The sequence below is a fragment of the Lipophrys pholis genome (genome assembly GCF_963383615.2).
Source record: "Lipophrys pholis genome assembly, chromosome: 8".
NCBI classification, from domain to species: domain Eukaryota; kingdom Metazoa; phylum Chordata; class Actinopteri; order Blenniiformes; family Blenniidae; genus Lipophrys; species Lipophrys pholis.
The window spans coordinates 16,638,297-16,660,324 of record NC_137630.1 but is presented as its reverse complement, the minus strand read 5'-3'; the positions used below and the strand labels follow the sequence as shown (position 1 = coordinate 16,660,324).

At 41.9% G+C, this 22,028-nt stretch overlaps 1 protein-coding gene across 2 annotated transcripts in view; it reads left to right on the top strand.

Annotated features, from left to right (window-relative positions):
• Positions 1–541: 541 nt before the first annotated feature.
• Positions 542–22,028, top strand: part of syt6a (synaptotagmin VIa) — an 85,749-nt gene continuing 64,262 nt past the window's right edge. Inside the window, exon 1 of one of the 2 annotated variants that reach the window (XM_080469182.1) lies at positions 542–848. In XM_080469182.1, coding sequence (XP_080325308.1) covers positions 656–848 — 193 coding nt within the window. In that variant the 5' untranslated portion in view covers positions 542–655. The remainder of the gene's footprint in view (positions 849–22,028) is intronic. The other variant, XM_080469181.1, reaches the window with a different exon arrangement.

The following is a 22,028-nucleotide window of genomic DNA, read 5'->3' as shown; positions in this document are numbered from 1 at the left end:
TCACAGGTGGTTCAGCTCCGAGGGAATTCATCACAGGAGATGCACTGACCTCCCGGGAACGAGCTATGTCAGCTGAACCGAGAAAAACAAGTGTATTGGTTGTCGTGAGGGTGATTTTTATTTAATTTTTTTCCTGAGGTTGTACACACTCAGAGAAGGAGTGGTGGCAGATCAGTCAGATCAAGGCTTCTGGGTGGGGAGAGGGACTGAAGGGGTCATTAAGCTTTGGCATTTGTTAGCATATCAAGTTCTGCATGTCATTATTGTGGTTCATTTGACGAGCTTCTTTAGAAGTGATGCAATAATTCAGCCCCTGCATCACCTGGGGACGCATGTGATTCATTAAGGCTACAGCGGCGGCTGCACATACACACTTACAGGGAAAGGCACAAACACAGCATGTTCATACCCTTCACATTATTGGCCTGGCTTAAACAAATCAACGCACAAACAAACCGAAGCATGCACGCATACACACTGTGCTCACACACACACACACACACTGGGGTGTATTTATGTGTAAACACAGTTGAGAGACCGTGGAAAGAAGGAGAAGAATCAGCCGAGGACGGAGACAACTTGCATTTATCATCTGCATGCCAGGCTTGCTGCTGCCGCTGCCGCCGCGTGTGTGTGGGTGCGTTAGTCCCCTCGGATGAGCACACACAGGGCTGAGGATGCAGCTGGGAGCATGAGTTCTGACCGAGAGGAGTATGACATGGTCTGTCAGAAAGCTGTGACCCTAATTGTTGACCTTTGCCTGCACAACAGCACACTGCTGGAACAGGACACCTGTCAGGATTTCCTCTTCTTATTGTCCAGCCAGAGCTCAAACCACAAAGAAGTGGGTAAGTAATATAATTAACTCCTGATCTATACTGGGTGTTAGGCTAGTAGCTTTCCTGATGCGCTCTGCACGGATCCATGCTAATTTGTTTCTCAGGGGGTTTCATCGCTTTCATTGGATGTGAAAGCCATTGCACGGTGCAGCATGCAGCTTTTTCTCATTTAACATGTGTCCCTATTTGTTTTCTTTAAACTATATGTATGGTCACAGATGGCAGCCTGTGTAGGGCTTTGATGAAACGCTGTCAGCCATTAGTACATCCTTAATGAGTTTTTGTGACTCCAGGGCAACGAGACTATAGGTGCAGAGAACAAACTCACACTGAGTCTCCAGTTTGCTCCAGAGAGCTGATCCTTCTATACCGTTAATAGATAAACCTCCAGGCAGACTAATGCCAGCTGATGCTGTCCCGACCACTCTGGCTTATAATAAAAGAAAAGAAACAAGGAAACAAAAGGAGAACGCTTTTTTCAGGAACGTATGCTTTGTGCCTGAGCGAGTAACAAGTGTGCGGACATGCAGTACAATCAGCGGAGGAGCGCAGAGAGTGTGTGTATAATTTGCACAGCAAAGTTTTTATATCCCGGGAGTGAATTTCTGACTTATTCATGAGAGCTGATTTACACATCTGTTGCTTTCTCTTACATCTGTTGCTTTGGCACTTGCAGCAAGCTTCACCCCTCTTTAAAGGAGTAATCCCTTACTTCAAACGGAGCGTAATATCAGCATCGCTGCAACACACTGTCACAGAATCTGTGTTTGATGCATGTAAGATGTTTAATCTGCAAATATTGGCGGAGATTTCCTCACGCAGAAACAAGCTTAGCAGCGGGAAATGTAACCTAAATCAATGGCTCAATGCAAACAAGATATTACCAAAGGATACTTATAGATTCTGAAAGGATGCTTTAGATCTCAGTGTGCACACATTTTTAGAAAGCAGCATTTCATTTCTCTGTACAGAACAAGAAGCGATGCTTTATTCCTCTCTTGATATCTGATCACAAGCGTTGTGAAAAAAGTGAAAGTGAAAAAGAGACAAACTGTAGCAGAACAGATGGGTTTAAAATACAAATGCAATAACTGTATCAGGAAAATTTCATACCCGTTATGTGATCTGTTGCATAATAAATTCAGAACTGCGATCTGTAACCACACTTGCCAATCTATCAGATTTTATAACTCCGTTCTCTAGTTTGTTGCACGTCTGTCAGCACTGACTTCAGTGTTTGACGGGAAAATGCCCACAGCTTTGTCTGCAGGTGCACAAAAACAAAGAAAGAAAATATGAGTTGTGGCTGCTTCGTGGAGGATGGCTCGCCTGCTCAGAGTGCACGTCACACCAATCCTGACCACATCCACTGTCACCTCACATCATCCTCAGCTGAGGAATTGAACGTACATCACAGTGCCACTGGCATCCACGACTGAGCTGCGGGGACATAGAATGCCATTGCATGTTATGTAGCCACTGATGCAAATCCCTTCTGCCACGTGGAAGCCAAAGACAAGCTGCTTCACATAATGTTGGAGGATGTGTAGGTTGGGGAGATGGGGGGTTGTAAAGAAATGTCTCCTTGCATGTATGGTTTGTGCAACAATGCGTGCATCCTGCAGAGAGCAATACGTGATGCTGTGCAGTGTCCTCTCCCCCCTCTGCCGTAGCCCCTCACATTAAAATGAAAGATACAGACTGAAGTTACAGTGTATTACCTTCACCAGGCAAGGGGCCATATTCAGTAACATCCTCACCCCCCCCCCCCCCCCCCCCCCACAAAAAACAACAACAACAACAACAATGATGAACGCATCAAACAAGACAGAAACACATTGACATCGGTTCTGTGTGTGTAAATACTGACAAAGAAGGACACTTCATTAAAATTCTGTTGTTGATGTGTTTTACTCTTTGCCTTGGAAGAAGCCACTCTCGTTCGCCCTGAGTACACAGGGTCACCTGAATAAATCTGATCAAACGCAAACAAATGTGACACCATATTTAATCAAAATGCCATTGATCAAGAAAAACAGACACAATGGGGTGACAGTAGGGGCCAATGTTGGATGGTAATCCCAACAATGTTGGATGAGATTTCTCCACCACATTCTATAACAGAAATAGAACAAGAAATGTATCCAGTTCTGATATCAGTTTTCCTTGATTTAGCTTAAAGTTAGATTGTGACGTTTGGATCTGAACCACCGCTATAGAATATTAATAGCCATTAGTGATCAGGAGACATGGGCTTTCCGACTTATACACATTTTTACACATTCATGTCTGCAAATTCAAAATGACGGACAATAACGGCTGATTAATAAAAATGGTGTGTTTATTATTTCATGTCTGATCAGAAGCACAGGACAACCGACCAGAGCTCGGGAAAGAGAATTACATATATGTGAAGTATGCATCAGTAAAATATAATTTAATAAACTTAATTTTTCTCCCTGTGCTGCGCAGTGATGTAGTGGTTAATGCTCTCTCCTCACCGCGAGCAGACCCCTATTTCAAGCCCAATCTGGGGCAGATTGAAGCTTGCATGTTCTCCCTGTGCATGAGTAGGTTTTCGTCAAACACTATGGTTTCCTCCCACAGACCCAAAATATCAGAGTTTCATAAAGGTTTTCACCGTTGTGATGCGAGTGTTTGATTCTGTGTTTCCCACAGTCAGCGTTCACCCTGGGAACCTGAGTGGTATAAAGCAGTTGGGAAAATGAATGGATATTTCTATCTAAGCACTTACAGAAAGTTTAAGGAGACTTAAAAAATATCTGCCTGATTTCCTCCTCTGTGCCAGCACAAAGAAGCTCTATGGGACTTGTGACAATGCATCTGCAGGGAAGTATCTGCAGCTATCATGCTCACAGCAGTATAGTCATTTTATCAGGGCCGATCTCATTCTGAACTGCTGGCTGAGTGACCCCCCCCCCCCCCACTACAGCGTCAGACCGATTATAGTAAAATAAGAACGACTAATTAGAAAGCCGGGGACTTCAATTCCCCTGTTCTGATGTGACTGGGAGATAATAAGCAATTGTCTTTATCGAGCAATTTGTTGAATCCTGATTGTATTCCAATGAGGGTCTGCTGCCGCCACCGCGCTGAAAACCACCTGCTGTGAAAGGCAACACACGACTTTTCCAGTGAGATAAATGAGGGTTCGGATCAGCGTCACCCACACTCTGCTGAGCAAACGTTTCCCTCTGATCAGCTGCCTGCCTTAGATATTGATATTCAATCCAGGGCTGTGATACAGGTTACAAAGCATATCCCTTAAGCCCGCGAAGCTCCTAAACGTCTGAATGCCCCCTTTCCACGACGCCCCCTCTTCTCCAAACACTCGGCCTCATTACCGATTCCCCTTTCATTATCAGCTACAGGTTCAGGTGTGTGGGCTCTGATTGACGGGGCTCATTTTTGATCACGCCTTTTCTCGCACGCCCGCCTCATCGTGAGGTTTATTAAGCGAGACCTTGGCTGGCAGAGGACATTAGCGTCAGTGGATCATTCATTTGGTTCCCACAGGCCTGCTCCTCTTCTCTCTGCTCGTGGTATTTGCAGGGAAGGATATGGTGCAATGCAGGTTGAGTCCAAAACAGAAAAACAAGAACATCAAATTAACTGCACTGTGGAGATTAGAACCCCGGCTGAACCACTGTGCCTTTCAATAATTCATACCCACTGTCTACCGTCCCAGTGTTTTATTGATACAACATTTCACTGTAGACCACAAAGCAACACTGGAGACTGTCTGTTTCTGTTGTGAGAGATAACACGCACAGCAGCTCCTGTCTCGACTGTCTCAGCTGTCTCAGCTGTCAGGAAGAAGACCGAATGCATGTCCTCCAAGGCTGGGGCTATAATTATTATAATTATTACAATAATGAAACACAATTGTGCACCTTTTAAAATACAATTGCCTTTGTTATCTACATCCACCCTCAGACTGCAGGTGTCAGACATATGGCTTATGGGTCAAAACCTGAACCCAACCTTTTTAAATGAATTTTGATTTTGAAAACAGACCACATACTTTTTAAACTATATCAGGACTCTTTGAACCAGACCCTGTAAGCAAGTGGGTTTTCTTTATGAAGTTTGTTAAAATAGAAACACTACATTGGCTTAACCAAATGTTTAAATGGTTAACAGGGTTGGCAGGGTTACTTTGAAAATGTAATCCATAACTTACTCTATCACAAAATTAAAGTAAAGTACTTCAATACCGAATAGATAAACAGAGACACTGAAAAGTCACAGTATTCTCAAATCAGGTGGCACTATCTTGAATTTGAAAAAAAGAAAAAAGAAATGATATTCTGATATTCGATCCCTGCCATCAACCCCACAAGCTTTGAAATTGTTATTTTTTTTTTTGAAAATCTTGATCACCTTTTTCAAATTTCAACAAGCTTTTATTTTCTTAAAGGGCTGAATGTGAAGATATGAGATTTTTTGCTCATCAGGGGTTAAAAATCAAGCATACATGGCACATTTTTGACCTGAAGTCAGAGAGCCACCTCAGGATGAGGAGGAAATAATGAGCGTCAGTGTGGAACACATTTTTCATTAAAATTAATGCACTAAAGACAAAAGTCCGACAGTGGCCTGAATACAAATTTGCTCTTCTGTACTAAACTCTGTGAACGGCATCTTAAACGGGAACGCCTTCATCTCTTCCTCTTGAAGGCTCCTCCGGGCTCTCCCCTCCCCTCTGCCATGTTTTCATTTTAAAAAAAACTCAATAGCAACTGGGACGTCCCCGAAGGTGCTAATTTCAAGTGATGTTATCTGCTCCCCTGTTGAACAGCTGCAAAACTACCATGAATGCCAATTCATCTCCATGAATAAATGATATAAAAAAAGAAAACTTGATAGAGCAGGCCTTGCCATGCAAACAGACGCTCTCTTTTCAGAAGGCGATGGTTTTTTCTCTTACACAATGCATCAGTGTCACTATCAGTGCAAGTGTTTGCAGGATTGGTAAAATAGAAACCTGCTGTGTGTTACCGAGGCCAGCACACTGGGCAGGGCCTCTGCTGGGCTATTGAGCAGTAACATTGGTTTATTGATTAAAGAGTCAGGCCCTGAGAGAGCAGAGTGCCGAGAGTCTCGCAGGAGGAGGAGAGGTACAATAGAGCATGAGAAAACCATATTTTCCTTCCCATTTGCCCTACTGGTGCTTCGCATTATACCCTGGAGTCTGCTACAGATGTACGTCCTCTCCGTCCTTCAACTGTGTGAGAATTTACTGTCAGAATTTATGCTTGTCTCTTTAATAATTTGTCCCGTATTGCAAACAGAGGACAACAAATGGTTTTTCATCTTGAGTTTGTGAACCATCGATTTCCCTTCTTTTTTTCACAACCAGCGCAAAAACGAATGTGTTTCTCTGCACCAACCTCCTCATCTCTAACCAGGCTGTACATACCAAGCAGGTGACCAGGGTGGAAAATTTGGAAAAGACAGAAAACATGTAATATTTATGTCGAAAGGAGAATTAATTTGAAATTTTAACTGATTTTCTACTGATTCATCCAAAGCATGGTAACACAGAAATCGTCGGCACCTGACATCTGCCCAAGATGTCCACGATGCAGGCATGATCCAGCCACATTAGGCCACATGTTTTGTGACATGTAAGTCTTTGAGCAACTTTTGGATAGAAATTTTCAAGGCCATATCCTATCTACGTGGGGTCACAGTACATCCTGATCTGGTCATTGGTACTTTTGGATCAACACCCCCAGAAAAAACAATTTACAACTTCGCAGTCAAATACCATTGTTTTTCTGACGTTGATGGCAAGGAGACTAATTCTTCTTGCAGTGGAAGTTGGTGAGACCTCCCTCAGTTTAAACGCTGGGTCAGGGAGGTGCTTTCTATGATCCCATTGGACAAATTAAGATATAGCCGTAGCAAACAAAAACACAAAATCATTCAAACCTGGACTGCAATGACAGCAGTGATGGCAGGAGGTAGCAGAGGGAGAGAGGTCTTGGCATCTAAATAGGATTTCTAGGGGTCTTCTCGTTGGAGGTGTTCCAGGCACGGCTGATCGGACCATTGTTCCAGGCATTTGGAAGGAAGATGATATATTTCTGTTGACTTAGAAATAGCTGAGAGTGTCCCCAGATGAAGCGGAGGGAGATTCCTCATGTCATCTGATCCATGTATCAAAATTCCATTGAACAAGACACTCAATGTTCGTATTGGTGTGTGAGCACCTTTTGTCACAGCCTTTGGCATTGGTATGTGAATGTGTGAGCAGAATGTGTGAATATGACGGTTCTTGTAAAACATGGTGTGATTGCTCAAGCAGCCAGGTGAAAGTAAAGACATGTAAGAGCTACTTTGCTCTCTATATTGCCACAGAGACCCCAAGTGGACGAATCAGGAAAGAAAATGGCTGTGGGATGCAACATTGCCTATAACTAGTTGTTTATTTGCATTAATGGGTGTGTGTGTGTGTGCCATTTTCTGGTGATAAGACACCAAAGTCACTAATTTATTTAAAATCATGAAAGCATTCACTTATTATGCCTCGTGAAACACTTTCCGTTTTACTTTTACTTTCCTAACAAAGCACCACTTTTCCTTGGCTGTGTGGAGCTTCACGGCTGGTTCATTTTATATAGCTCGTTGTGTCATGATGGCTGTTGAGCTGTCTCTCACGGTGAAAGGCTTCAGGCCTCTGGGGCCGACACTCAAGTCATGCTCACAGAGTTGATGGGGTTGAATCAGACATGGGGTCTGAACACATCATCACACACATTATTGTGCGCACTTACACACTGATCTCACTAAATGGCTGAACACTAAAAATACTGGATCGTTCCGGGAAACTAAAATATTTCGAGAGATCCACAGAGACAAACTTACACCGAAAATTGGGCTGAAGTAATGAATGTTTGATTCTACATTCAGACACCTGCAGGGATTCAGACTTCCACTGACTGAGGTAGTACTCCCTTCTTTACAAATTCCACAGACTCTCGGGGTTGAAACTGTGGGGATCAGCAGGATAATGAGTCCAAACAGCCCTCAGGGTTGTGAGGAGCAAAGAAGACCAAGGAGTGCAGACTATCTTCAACCTTCCTCCTCTATAATCACTTGACCTCATCCTATGGCAGGGAGAGGCGTCAAAGTCAGCTGTTTGAGCTCAGTTGAGCCAGATCACTTAAGGCCCTGTCCACACAAGCCAAGGAGATATTTGTCTCCCTGCCGTTCCTAAAAATACACTAAAATAGAGAAGAAGACACGGGTCATGCCAAAATTGCCAAAATTGACAAATGTAACATATTATTATTATTAAATGAAATAGCATCAGTAGCTTCTGTAGCATGATCTAGATTATATAAGTCCGCCATTGCTGGTGTTGTTGAGTCGCGGGGGACAACATTTTGGGTTGTTTGGCATTTTTACACTTGGAACTATAATCTGCATTGCAAATGGCATTTCTTCCTTATGGTGCCATGTGAAGATTAAGAAGGAAACATTAATAAAGAATAAAAATAAAACCCTTTCCGCTGGAGTTTTTTCACATAATTTTTGTATGACGTGCTCAGGATTCAGTGCTCTAAAAGTAGAAGTTGGTGCGAAAACAAATGCAGGAATTGAAAAACTTGCAAAACTGCATTTTTGAAAATGTGCTACAGACACTGCTTTTTTACTGAGTTGAATTTCTCTCTGTCGTTTTGCATACATGTTCTTTGTAAATCAAGCCATACCTGCCTTAGTTGATCTCAGCCAGGTAGGATTACCACACATCAGAAAACAGCTTGCAACCAACCAATTGGTTAATGTGTGAAACATTATATGTGGACATCTGGACTATTAAGTGAAATTGCTAGAACAGACAGCGAGTTTATTGCAGGTCCAGAACTCCAAAGTTACATCGCTGCCTCCCAGATAGACTATATTGTTGGGAACACAACGTCCCTGATAATTACCATCAAGAAATGTTCCTACTTTAATTAATGAAAACAATCATTGCACTTATCGGCATGTTGCATATTGATTAGATTTGTTATCTGTATGCTCCTGATTGCCTCTTAAAGGCTAAACTGGGTTGCACACAAAAGCATTGTCCGCCGCTCACATAATGACGTAAAGGTTCAATTTAGTACACCATGCTAGACACAAGAAAATATTTCATCCCTTTTCACTCATGAGCACTAACGAGCACCTTTCATACATGTAATGCAACTAAGTCATCAGAAACTTTTTAAACACACAAATAAACCAAAATAGCTACATGTCAGCATTAAGTTCAGCTGAAGGAGCATCATGGAGGAAGATGCGGCAAAATGGATGTTAGTATTTTATTAACTATGAGAAGAATGATTTGTATAATTGGTAACTTGTTTCAAAGTTGTTAGTCAATATTGAAGTGGGATTCCCAACATCCCAACACTGCTGTCAGGCATGATCTAAATCATATTGTCACTCTCACACACGTCATGTTTGAGCAGAAGAGGTCCGGTCAGCAGCAGGGTGTGAGGACTTGTATTTTGTAGCCTGCGGTCGAGGGATGTGAGAATTTTTCTTTCAAATAATACTGTAACCACCCACAGGCTATGGCAAGATAATGAGGAGGAGGACTACGACATTAAAACTTTACTCACTAATTAGAGACGTTGCATGCATGGGAGACTAAATTAAATACAAATACCAATGCTTAAGGGACAAACCAAGGGTGTAATAAGCACGCAGCACGGTAGTGTTTTATGCCGCGACGCCACTATAAATTATGACATTGACTGAAGATGTTTTTCTTTATTCCCTTTAAGGTTCAGCCAAAGGGGAAGGGGCAGCAATTTATTAAGTAGTCCATTATACTGTGCGCAGGATGGCCTCCACCGTGTGCGTCTGCATACAAATTCCCGTCCCGCAAGCTGCCAGAAAACGTGTTAGTCACAGAGCACCTAGAACATATGGTGCCTTAGGCCCTCCATCAGTTCAGACTGTATCTGTTCCCATTTCCTGGAATCTCTGCTGCTTCCTATATTTTGTGTGTTTCACTTATACTGCCATTAACAACCCCCCGAGGAAACATGACCCACAAGAAGCACAATCAGGGAGCCGAGGAACGGGAGGACAAATTGAATAACAACCTCATGACAAAAGACTGCGAGGCACGGAAAATTGTGTCTCTGTGTGTGCGCTCTTTTTCAGATTTGTGTCCCTGTCAATACGTGTGTGTAAATGTGCAGTTGTTTTGTGGGTAAGTAGGGTCATGCAGCTGGCAGAACATGTGGCTCCAGAGCACCGGTGGTGATCATGTCTCATTACAGCCAAAAGACTGAAATGATTTTGTTGTCCTCCGTCGCTTCTTTGCACAGAACAGGTGGAAATAGAGGTGCTATTTGGGGTTTGTTGTGACATTTCGTCCTGTGATTATATTAGCGCCCTCTGCAAAGCAGCCACTGCCTGCTCTGAAATGATGTTACCTAAGCTGACAAGAATTGATAGGATGACCTTACAAGCTGGTCCACTGGTACAAAATTGCTCCATGGTTTCACGGTGAAACGCCACCGAGGCGAAAGCAGACGTGTGGATTTTTTTCAATTAGTCTTACAACAATAAGAGACATTAAAAAAAAAATTAAAAATAGAAAATGTATTGGTAAACATTTATCAACCTAATCTTATGTGTGAAACGCAAAGCTGATTGAATTCTTGACTAAAAGCCAGACGACAAGTAGATATAATCACCTTGAACACACGGTCACATCAGCAGCCATGATCCATTATTCAGCAGGAGCATCCATTACATTTACATATTTCATTTACCTGCAGTAATAAATATCCTCATATAGACTGCAATCTATGACAAAATTACTCGAAATCCATTAATCCTTCGACAGAGATGGAAGTTCTGAAGACAAAGGGACAGATTACATGAGTACATGCAAAGAGTCAAACTTTCTGAAATGCATTAAGGCCTGCATAGGATATACGGATATAGATTAAAAATGTACATTAGGATAGTAGTGAAGAACTGCAAATACTAACAATATTCTAATTGAAGTATTTTTTGGGGGCGTGCCGTGGTTAGTTCTCTGCCCTCACAGCGAGAATATTTCCAATTGGAATTTGTTCCCAAACAACGAGGTTAATTGCTGCTAAAATGGCCATTGAGTGTGTGTGACTGTGTTTGCCATGTGATCAACCATCCACTCCTGGATCTGCAGCCATTGTCTGCTGGAATTGAATCCACCTCCCTGCGAGCATGTGAGAGACATCCCACTCATACTGAAAAACGACCAGAAATTATACTATAATTTAGATACTAAGAGATTATGACAATGTGATTAGTTTTGCGGCTTCGAAAGAACAAAAATGTTAGTCATTCTGGTGAAGGACAGCTTGCTGAATGGCTTTATAATGTTTTATGTGCAAAGGGGCTGTCAGATGTTAATGTGAGCCAACGATTCTTGGGTGCTAAAGCCTATCGTTGGATACACCCAGTGACAGGACAATCACACACACCCACACCTATGAGCAATTCAGGGTCACCTAAACTAATACACATGTCTTTGAATTACCAAAGGAAACTCAGGAAAGTATGGAAACACCATCCCTGGATGGAAAGAGCATGCAAACTCCACACAGAAAGGCTCTTAAAATCCACGTGCTTCACTTTTTTGATTTTTTTTCTGGCACCGGTGAGGGAACATTTCAACATGTATAGAACATGATCACCAGTTAGAACTGTACAAAGCTGCACACCATATTCTCTGATTTGTGATTCTCCGAAACATTACAGTGCACACCCACCCCTCTGAATGTGTGGAGCCTTTAAAATAAAAGTGCTGTAGGGTTTTCTTTGACATGTGCGCAACGAACATGGAGTAAAGTAGGATGCAACAACAGGATGGGATAAATGCAGCTTAAGAAATACTTAAAGCCATAAACTGCGGGCCCACCATGTGCAATCTGGCACCCCCATCAATTTTTCTTACAAGGCAATTATGTACAGGTGTTGGTATCTCAGTGCTTTAATGCGTGCAGGGTATTGTCATTCGTAACGTATTAATGATATAACAGGTAATAAATACTGTGAGCGTTAAGGAAATGAGACGGTGCAATTTACCATCCGTCAGTTTTGACCTGGGGGGGGGAGTGGGGGTGAGGGGAGGGGGGTTCACTCCTGGAAATATCTCTATGTAAATAAGTTTTGCAGATGGCAATTCATCCCCTGGTAAATCGCAGCGCTCTTTGACAAGCTAATCCCCAGCCAAGCGTGTCATTAGGAACACAGTTGGGTACGCTCGTAATGCATCGCATGTGTGTGACATGACAGTGAAGCAGCGTCCAGTGCCGTCAGAGTGCAGCAACGCTCTAATCAGCTGTCGCCGGCTTGTACTGACCAAACACAGCCAGTAATGTGAAGGTCTGGATGAAGACGAGGAAGAGGAGCGTTACTAAGTGACGAACAGACCTCTCCTGTCAGATTTTTTACCTCTGACAGGAAACGAACGGTCGTATAGACAAGACATTTTATCTGCATGAGACTGCGACTAATGGAGGTTTGTGTGCTTCAAAGTGTTCCAGTGAGGCTGAGGGGAATAGTCCAGGTTTGGAGCCTCGGGCAGAAATCACCCTTTATAGCGCAGAATCCATATCATGTCATAATCACCTCACTGCAGCAGAAGGGGCACGCCAGCATTATGATTTCACTCTTGGGTGTAGTCAGAGAACACCAATGAATTATCAAGATAATCCTACTTTAATGGTTTAGTCGACTTTCAATCCTCAATTATCGTGTAATACATGCTTTTTTTTTTTCTGAAACATTTAAAAAAAAAAAAAAGAATACATTTCTTAAAGAAGTGCTTGAGACTTATGCAAGTCAGCTGAAACAAAATGTGCAGTTGTGCAATGAATGTGGCAGAATGTACCAACACAAACTAAACAAATGAAAACAATGAAACAAAAAAAATAAATAAAAAATCTACAAATGAGTTATAATCATTTGAATAGTCAATGAATGTGAATGCACAGGAGGCTGTCAACAAGGTGTCTGCTCATATACGTCTCATAAAGTTCCAAGTTCAAAAGTGTTGTTTTTCCAGTGATTAATCAATTGAAATTTATGTGTTCAAAGTCCAAGCTCTCATCTTTTAAAAATGTTGTGTCATACTATAATTCAATTCAGCTATAACCTGCTAATGATCTTTTATTATGATGGTAGATTGGCATATATATTTTTCCATTGCACGGTCACTAGCTGAGGACTGAACTACATTGTCCTCATACATATGGATAGAACGTATGTACACTGGCAGTAGTGAAGTAGTGCAGGTGAGAGTCACTGTGAGCCTTTGTGCTTGTGTGGATTGCAGTAGGAAGACTCAGGGAATAAAGTGGTTGTTTGGTTTGCGCATCAGCTCGGAGAGGCGGTGTGAGTGGTGCAGGTGTCAGGGGAGAGGAGAGTCTTGGTACTTAAAGTGTGAACTTCAATGGGACTTTGCATTGGAGTGGGTGCCTGGAAACATCCTGTTATCCAACTGTTTATCATTGTATTTTTTTATTTTTTTATTTCTCATCCTGTGTGAGCATATTTTCATTAATCTCCCCATCCCTGACCACATCACCTACCACCTCTCATTGATTGGACCAAAGTGCCAGCAGATCACAGTGGAAAGACTTTAAATCCTCTGGCTGCATACAGAATCCAAAGCACCTACTTATGCAAACACTAGACTGACTACACTTGCTCCCTATGTTTATCATTATCTTTTTTTGAGTGCGTGTGTGAACATGTTGAGCTTTCTTTGTGTTTAATTCTGGCTAAGTTAGTACCTTGTACAAATTCTTTACTTCACTGGAAATACTGATTCTAAAAACAGTAAAACTGAAATTATGGATTTCATTTCTGAAATTCGAATGAAGCATTGTGAGCATTTACCAGTGATTTGTGATACGTGTGATTCTCTTTCCACTCTGGTGCCGAGTGAAACCAATGCTGCTATCACTAATACCGATCAATCAGATGACTGATTTCCTAATAGCGGAAAAAGTGCCACTGAAAAGACACCATGAAAAGGTCCCACTGTGTTTCCACCTGTGCCTTATCAAGTTCTTTCTCTGGTGTGTGGGCATATAATCACTCAGAGCCTATTTACTCAACAACACCTAAACAGAAAAATGAGATTTTTTGTATTTTCGTTTCAGAAAGGTTTCGGTTTTACTCAGCAAAGTTTTGAAAACGATGTCCATTTACACAGAAACGGCAGCAACAATGTAGTTAGCATGTAGGGACCACTAGTGGGTGCTGTTGTTTGGTTTTGTAATGACACCGCACACAAATGCATGCAAAGAACAATAGCTATAACTGTCACAATGGCGAGCACACACAAATTTCCATGGACAGACAATGAAGTCGGAGTTGAAGTTGCTATTACGGGTGACTCTCACTATAAAACTTTCAAGTCCCAGGACAATCTGGACTGGGAGTCATGACACTCTGGAGGCTGGCATTTGTTGTTATTATCCATCTACTTGTACATGTGCAGAGAAACGATTTACTACGCAGTAGCAGCATTTTCGCCTTCTCCACGGAATCAGAGCGTTTTCCACCGATTACACAGAAATGGAGTCGGAGCGTTTTGGAAAAGTTCCACATTGGGAGCTGTTGACAAAACGTTGCGTTTTCAGTGGCTCAGAGCATCACTGTTGCACAAAACATTGCAGTCAATCTTTTACGTTTTCACTTGAAAACGTTGTTGTGTAAACGGTAGCCAGTCCACACGTCTTTGATGGCCTGTTTGCTTTGTTTCATGTGTTTTGTGCTTTCTCTGTTCAGACTTACTCTATTATTCTTTATAGCCTAGGTTAGTAGCCTGGGTTAGTAATTTTTCTTGCATTTATTGTCATCCGTCTGTATAGGTGTGGATGTGAGTGTTAGTGAGTCGCTCTCTCTCTCTTTCTGTGTTTGGAAAGTAATAGACTATTGACCTGTTCCAGGTGCAGCTCACTTTCACCCACAGTCAGCTGAGATCAGCTCCAGTGCATGGCCAAACCAGTCCACTTCAGATTAAGCAGTATAGACAAAAACAAGATAGATTAATGGACACTTTGTTGTTCAGAATTTATCTGTAGATAACAATTGCCACAATCGACCTCTTAAAATATATGAAATATATCAGGGGCAGCTGTCGCTGGGATGGCAAATTGCATTAAAGTTTAGCACCAATTTGAAGGGTCAATCCCCCTCCAAGTGTTACGGTGGCACAATATTCAACTGTGAAGTCGCTGCCATAGAGAGTTAATGCCGTACGTTTAGTGTGAAAGTGTGTGAGATACGTAAGTGACACCATCTGAAGTGCTTTAAGATTGCTAAAAGATTGTGAAATCCATTTACTCATGTGCAAGGCATGATGATAATTAAATGCACACGGGCACAGAGGTTAGTAATCTTGCATCACAACAAGAATATCTGTGGTTTCACTCAGAAAAAGAAAATATTCACTGGAATTGTTAAAAAAAACAAAACAGTAACTGATGTTGTAATATTGGTGTTTGAGAAAGATTTGTCGACAGTGTTGCCACAGTTACCTCAAAAAAGTAATGAGATTACTGACTGCTCGATACTCCTTTAAAAAGTAATTTAGTTATTTTATGGATTACTTGTTTTTTTAAGTAACCAAGTTAGATTACAAGTTAGTTTTTTAGTTACTTTCAGCAGCTGCCGACAACACCCCCCCCCATCGTCTCAACATGAAGAGGACAAGTGGTTTTGCCAAAAACTGCCTCCTGCACCTGCTGATACATGTTTGAACCTTTGACCTTCATTCTTTGTTGTATTTATTTCTGACTCATGGCTTTATCATCAGATTTTCACTGTTACTGGCATTTATTTACCCGGTGATATAGTTGTGGTCTTTTGTTGCACTATTTCTTTCTTTCTTAGCACTGCCTGCTCTGTGCAACCTTTTAAATGCCCCCCAGAGACAAATAAAGTATTTTATTGATTGATTGAAAAAAGGCGGGGCTTCCTGCAAATATATATGTTTACTCAGTAAAATTACAAAAATAGTGTAACATCTCTGCAGTTGTATTATTGATGCAATATTACGGTTTAGTGATGACGTTTGTTGGCTCCGATTCTTTTGTGTTATCTGAATGCACAGTTGGAGCGATTTGGCCTGTGATTGGTTGAGAGTGGAGAAGGGGGCGGGTCAGGTGAGCGTGCAGAGACAGCATGCACTGTGTGTGTCTGTTTGGAGGAGAATGGAGGAGCGGCCTGGTTCTGTTTAATATTTAAGCGGCTTTGTAGACAAGAAACTCGGCCTGCGGGATGCTACAATAATAACGCGCAGTGACTTGGATAAATAGCTTTAATCTGATTACTGGTTTGGAAACAGTAATGCGTTAGATTACTCGTTACTGAAAAAAAAGTGGTCATGTGAGAGTAACATGTTTCTAATTAGCTGTTACATCACTGTTCGTAGACTGAGCACAACACTGAGCCGAGACATGAGTGATGCAACAGTGAAAGCTGGCTAACTTATTTCTGGTGGAGTAGCATCACCATTGAAACAACACTGTGTGCATGAATACATGATGGTATTCATGAGGGCTGCAAACTGCTGATAAATGAGGACTTGGTTTTGTGACATTTCAATGTGTTGTGCACCAGAAACCATCGTTCAAAAGTGGCCTAATGTTGGATTTGGACTCATCTCAACTTCTCCATATTGCCTCACCAACTCCATCTAGACTCAACAGGAAAGAAGATGGATGGAAAATAGAAAATCAAATGTAAATCTATTCATACATCTTTGCACTGAAACAAAGGAAAACATTTGGGGTTTGTCACAAAGGTTGGATTCAAAGATTGTCAGGCTGTCATATTATTGATCTGGACCCCTTGAGATAGAATGGGATGAGCTTGTCACCCTTTTGTTTATTACTAACTCTGATTTGGCCACATGTGTAAATGTGTGTTTTTTTTTGTTTCTCTGTGTTCACATACGACTGATGGATTGGCAACCTGTCTGGTGAGTACATTGCCTTCTTCCCTGTGTAATATGGAACTGACTCCTTGTGGCGCTATGTGGGTACTTAAAGAGGATAATGCAGCCATTTTGTAGCCCTTTCTTGTTGTCATGTATACATGTTTATATAATTTAGACCCTATTTTCTGCTGGTTAACAAATCTTGTGTTTAGTGACGCTGAAACAGCTGTTCAATTGCCCCACACATGCTGGAGCTCAAGATCCTCATATCAGAGGATGGCGTGAGTTGAAATAGGAAAAATGTAATCGCTTTCATTTGAAACAAACAAACAACAAAATACAACAACCTTGGACTCCTTTGCCTGACCTGATAAGCTGTGAGCAAAGACAACAGGGTTGGCAGTTGTCTGTGGCCCCCGAGCCTGAAGGGGGCCACCAGGGGTGGACTGACAATGGTCCATGTTATTGACACCACAGTCGTACCCCAGAATCCCCTCAGAGTTTTCTTTGGTGTTGTTTAGTGGCGAGAAAGGGGCCCGGCTTTAACCACACAACCTAAAACCCTCAAGACATATGTATTGTATTGGTGTGGCATTGACTGGCCATAGGAGCTCTAGTTTTTACATGATATAGGATCGGAAAGGAGATCAGCGGCATCACAAATCACTATTTCCAGAGTTCCCAGCTCTATGAATACACTACCAGTTTAAGCAGATATAAAAGATTGATGGACACTTAGCTCTTACATGTATCGTACAAGATATGGACCATTGCATTTGAGTGGTGTTTTCTGTTGCGAGCACATCATCCGGCACACTGAGTGCACCACAATTTGACTGGCTGAACAGTGTGAAGGCACTTGTGCATCAAACTGGCTAATGTTAATGTGGACGAACACAGTTTGAGAAAGACAGCCATAGCCCGAGCGCTGTGTGAGCGCATGGGTTGTAAGGTTAATGGCTGATTAAAACGCGCAGTGTAAGCAAACACAGCTTACACAATTAATGAAGCTGTGCCGTGTCTGCAAAGTTTACATATTTACCTTTTGCTGCTCTGCAGTCACCAACATGCTCCACACACAATGCGCCAGTCTCAGCTTTAAGCTTTTTTTTTTTTTATCTAACGTTATTATACAGCTGGCAGCCCCTGAAGCTCCTTTCAAGGATCCTCTTCACGTAAATACACTGTGGGTCTATAGCACTCTAAAAATACCCCACACAGGGAGCAAGCTCTGCATACCAACAGGTTCCACATGGTAATGAGTCTGTCTTCAACATTCTATACACTACAAAGATTCTACATTCAGTAGAAAGGTGTGCCTATAGCCTCAGCTCCTGTGGCATTTGGCCAAGACTGAAGTGAGAATGTGTCAGTGCTGGAGAGCCGCCCTGCATTCAGAGTGGAGCAGGTCAGTCTGAGAGAGGAAATGGAAACACTCTCCACGGACTGCTCCCTTCGCTAGAAGGAGAAGTCCTGCAATATCCGGCCACTGCCTCACTTGATGAGGGGCTGATATATCCCTTTGTGGCTCAGCGAAGGCCTCCTGTGCTTCAACTTTTATCAGCGCCAGACCAACGGAAAACACCAATTGATCTCCAGGGTATTGCTTTTTAAATGAATTGACCATTTGTGAAAGCCTGGGAGTTTTATTTACAGTTCTCTCATGTCACACAGTGTAGCTTACAATGATAACAGTGGCAGATTTACACCTGGAAATGATCGGCGATGCTTTTACGACAAGGAGGAGGAGACAAAAGCAAGCCTCTCATTTTTAGAAACAATCAAAAAGATTGTGATCTGTAGCTAAATAAGCTGAATTCACTTGGGCTGAGTTTGAATTATTCAGACTCTCTTGGTTTAAAACAGGGAGCTTTGCAGGAAAAAGAGTTCCTTGTTCATTGAGCGTTGTACATTAATGAATTAACATAAATTCACGGTATTTTGTGGAGCCTGGAATGACTAATGTCCCACTTTCAATAATGCCAAAAGGTTATTTTGTCAGACATGATCAGGCCAGAGACACAGGCCCTTTCACTTGTGAGTTTGCATGTTCTCCGTGTGTGTGTTGGTTTTCCTAAAGACATGCTTGTTTCACAACTCTAAACTTGCCCCTGGATGTGTTTTAGCCCTGGAATTGACTTTTTCCACCTGTCTAGTGGTCTGTATCCTGCCTCTTTGTCTTGGTTTGTACAAAAGATGAGTGGTTGTAACTATGGAGCTCAGCCATATTCACTACCATCGTTGATGTGCATTTGGCCTCTTTTTGCATTTTCTTCTGTTTCTTCCTCTGGAGGCACATCGACATTCATCTGTCACTCTTAGTTACTGGATCTACTGGACCTTCATTTTGAACCCAGTTTTGTTGATACACCAATTGCAGAGGTGGAAATTAACAGCATTTGAACTTCATTGTTGTACTTAATTTTAATTTTTTTACTTTTTTATTTCTATGACAATATTGATTTTTTCTGTTCTACATTTAAAATCCGAGTTCACTTCTTCAACTTTATTTATTAACAGAATTTTACAAAAAGCATGAACAGAAATGAAACAAAATTATACTCATAGTGGGATCATGAGGAGGGGAGAGGAGATCCTACCACTGAGAGACAAGTCTGTAAAAATGAGTTTTAAGGAGCTTGTTGAAGGAAGGTGCAGATTATGCAGATTATGCTCACTCTGATTGTTGATTTTTAACTTTAGGACAGCCAGAAAAGGCCAAGGACAAAGATAAAAGGATGCATACAGGCTCATAAGGATTCAGTATCTCAATAATGTCACTGGGAGGTCGGCATGCTTTACAGAAGAGCTTAACACTTTACTCATATCTTTCTAGAGTGGACAGGGAGCCGATGCGGGGCAGCAGGGAAGATTTGGGTGATTTGATTACGTCTTTTAAAAGAAAAACTGTCAGTAACCCAGCTGCTGTGCTCTGATCTAGTTGGAGCAGATTTTGGGGTTTTATTTTTATTAAAGTTGAATCATGACTGAGTTGCTGCATCCACACTGACAAACTGGTATCACAATATTCGTTTCTTATTGTTTTCTAAGTTTTTTATTGTTTTAAATTGGTCTCCCCTCTGGTCACTCGTTTCATCCTACAGTATGTGACATGTATTAATTGGTGACCCTAAATTGCCCATCAGTGTGAATGAGAGTGTGTGTAGTTGTCTGTCTCTGTGTTTGCTCTCTGATGGACAGGGGACTTGTCCAAAGTCTAACCTGCCCTTGTTTAAGTGCAAGACGGACACTTTATCATTAGACAAGTCTACATTAGATACAATTCTTCACACCTTTCCTGTTTTAATTTGTATTCAAACATTGTGCTCGTGGTCACTTCCTGTCACCACACTCAACACACCTGAACTTTTTACCAATCAGTCACTCAGGATACTCAAACAGTCACGCACCAGATTGTTGTAACAGTTTGTTTTAAGTTTTTTAACATCCCTCTTGTTTGACTTGTTTAACTTACATATTTTTTTCCACCAGTGAATTTTGTACTTTCGCCTCGTGGATTGATATCTGTGAATGAAATCTCACGAGCTGCCTTGGAAAACAAGCCAACAATTGTGCTGATGTGATAACAGAGACGAGAACAATATGGTCTTTTTTTATTACCTTGAAGTGGCAGTGGAGATCTGTTGTGCTTTCATTCTGTCTTTGGCTTCGTCTCAGGAGTGCAACTCTTCTAGAGCCTCTCCTCCAACTTTCCCATCGTCCTCTCCAACCTAACCCACAGTCTTCGGGCTGACCTCGCTGATGCATGCAGGGATTTTGTGGCAGCCACATTAAATCTCCTCAGGTGAATACCGGACTGGATTGAGATTTCATTTCATTCTCGCGGCGTCGCTCCCAGGAGTGGCACACAGTCCCCCAGCGCGAGCCCGCTTCCCTTTGAACTCTTCTCGGATTTTCTGGCCGGGCTGACGGCCACGGGCGGATCAAATGTGTTGGTGAGGTCTAAGAAGACAGGTGGCTCCTGATTTATGCTTCATCAGAGAACTGAATTGTCCCCGTTGAGGATTGACCCTGATGGATATGCATGGATATGCTGAGGTGTGTTTTTTTTTTTTTTTAAAGTTCCGCTTGTATTCTGTCCATTTCTGACTCCATATTCACAGGCGGCAAGGGACCATATCAAAGCTCTGGGAAGAATCAACTGTAGAGAAAAATGATGAGAACAGTTCAGATTCAACGTCTGCTTAGAATATTTAAACGCGAGTCCAGAGTAAACAGTCTTTCGCCTTTTTAGTTTTGTCGAAGTCTAATTCGTGTTACTTTATTATGTGCAAATCGAATAATCCAGGTTTATTTCCAATTCACAGAGGGTTCTGCCTACCTCTACTGTAAACAAGGATTAAAGGCTCGAGCATTGACAAACAATCCCACAAAACATTTAAAGTTGAACATAAACATAAAGATTAATATTTTTGGGGGTAATTCTATGGTGAATGCCACAATTCAGCACAGCAAGAAAGACATATTAAACCAAGTGGATTTATTTTTTCCTCCTCTTTTTAAATCGGAGCACACTGTGACATGGCACCTTGACATTTTCAGGCTGAGGAGAGTAATAAGTACAGGATGAGCTACAGCAGCTTCCCCCAAAGGGAATATTTAGGCTATGTTATGTCCTTCTGTGGCAGAAAATATCGAGAAGCCTGCAATCGGCAAAGCTCTGGAGCAGAAATCCTTCCTCCTGTTCAGTCGTGCACAGATTGAGGAATCAAGTAAACCCTAAAGTAAAATAAAGGGAAATTTTAACATTTAAAAACATCTGTATAAAGTCAAACTGGGTCCCTGGTGGATTTCCAACTATTATTGCTGTGTATGTGTCAGTCCTGCCTGCCCCTGCTATATTTGTGTCCATTCCTGCCTGCATCCACTTTAAAAATGTCTTCATACCAAAGCTCCTGTTGAATCCTGTTCGATAATTTCGGCGGGAATCACTTTGTCCTTAAAAGCAATTTTACTTTGACCAGTGAGAAGTGAGCACATATGTCACTTTAGACCAAAGCTCCCTGATTCGTCCCTATTGTAGATGATCACTTCAGCCTATTCTTTATCAGTAACAACTGGCAGGAGTCAGATTTGCGCTCCTTATATTTGTGAAGTGAAATGTACCTTTCATCTTTTGTAGACTTGCTCTTCCTTCCTTGTAGGTCCCTAGTCTGGGACCTACAGGTTTATCAGAAGATAGGTGAAAC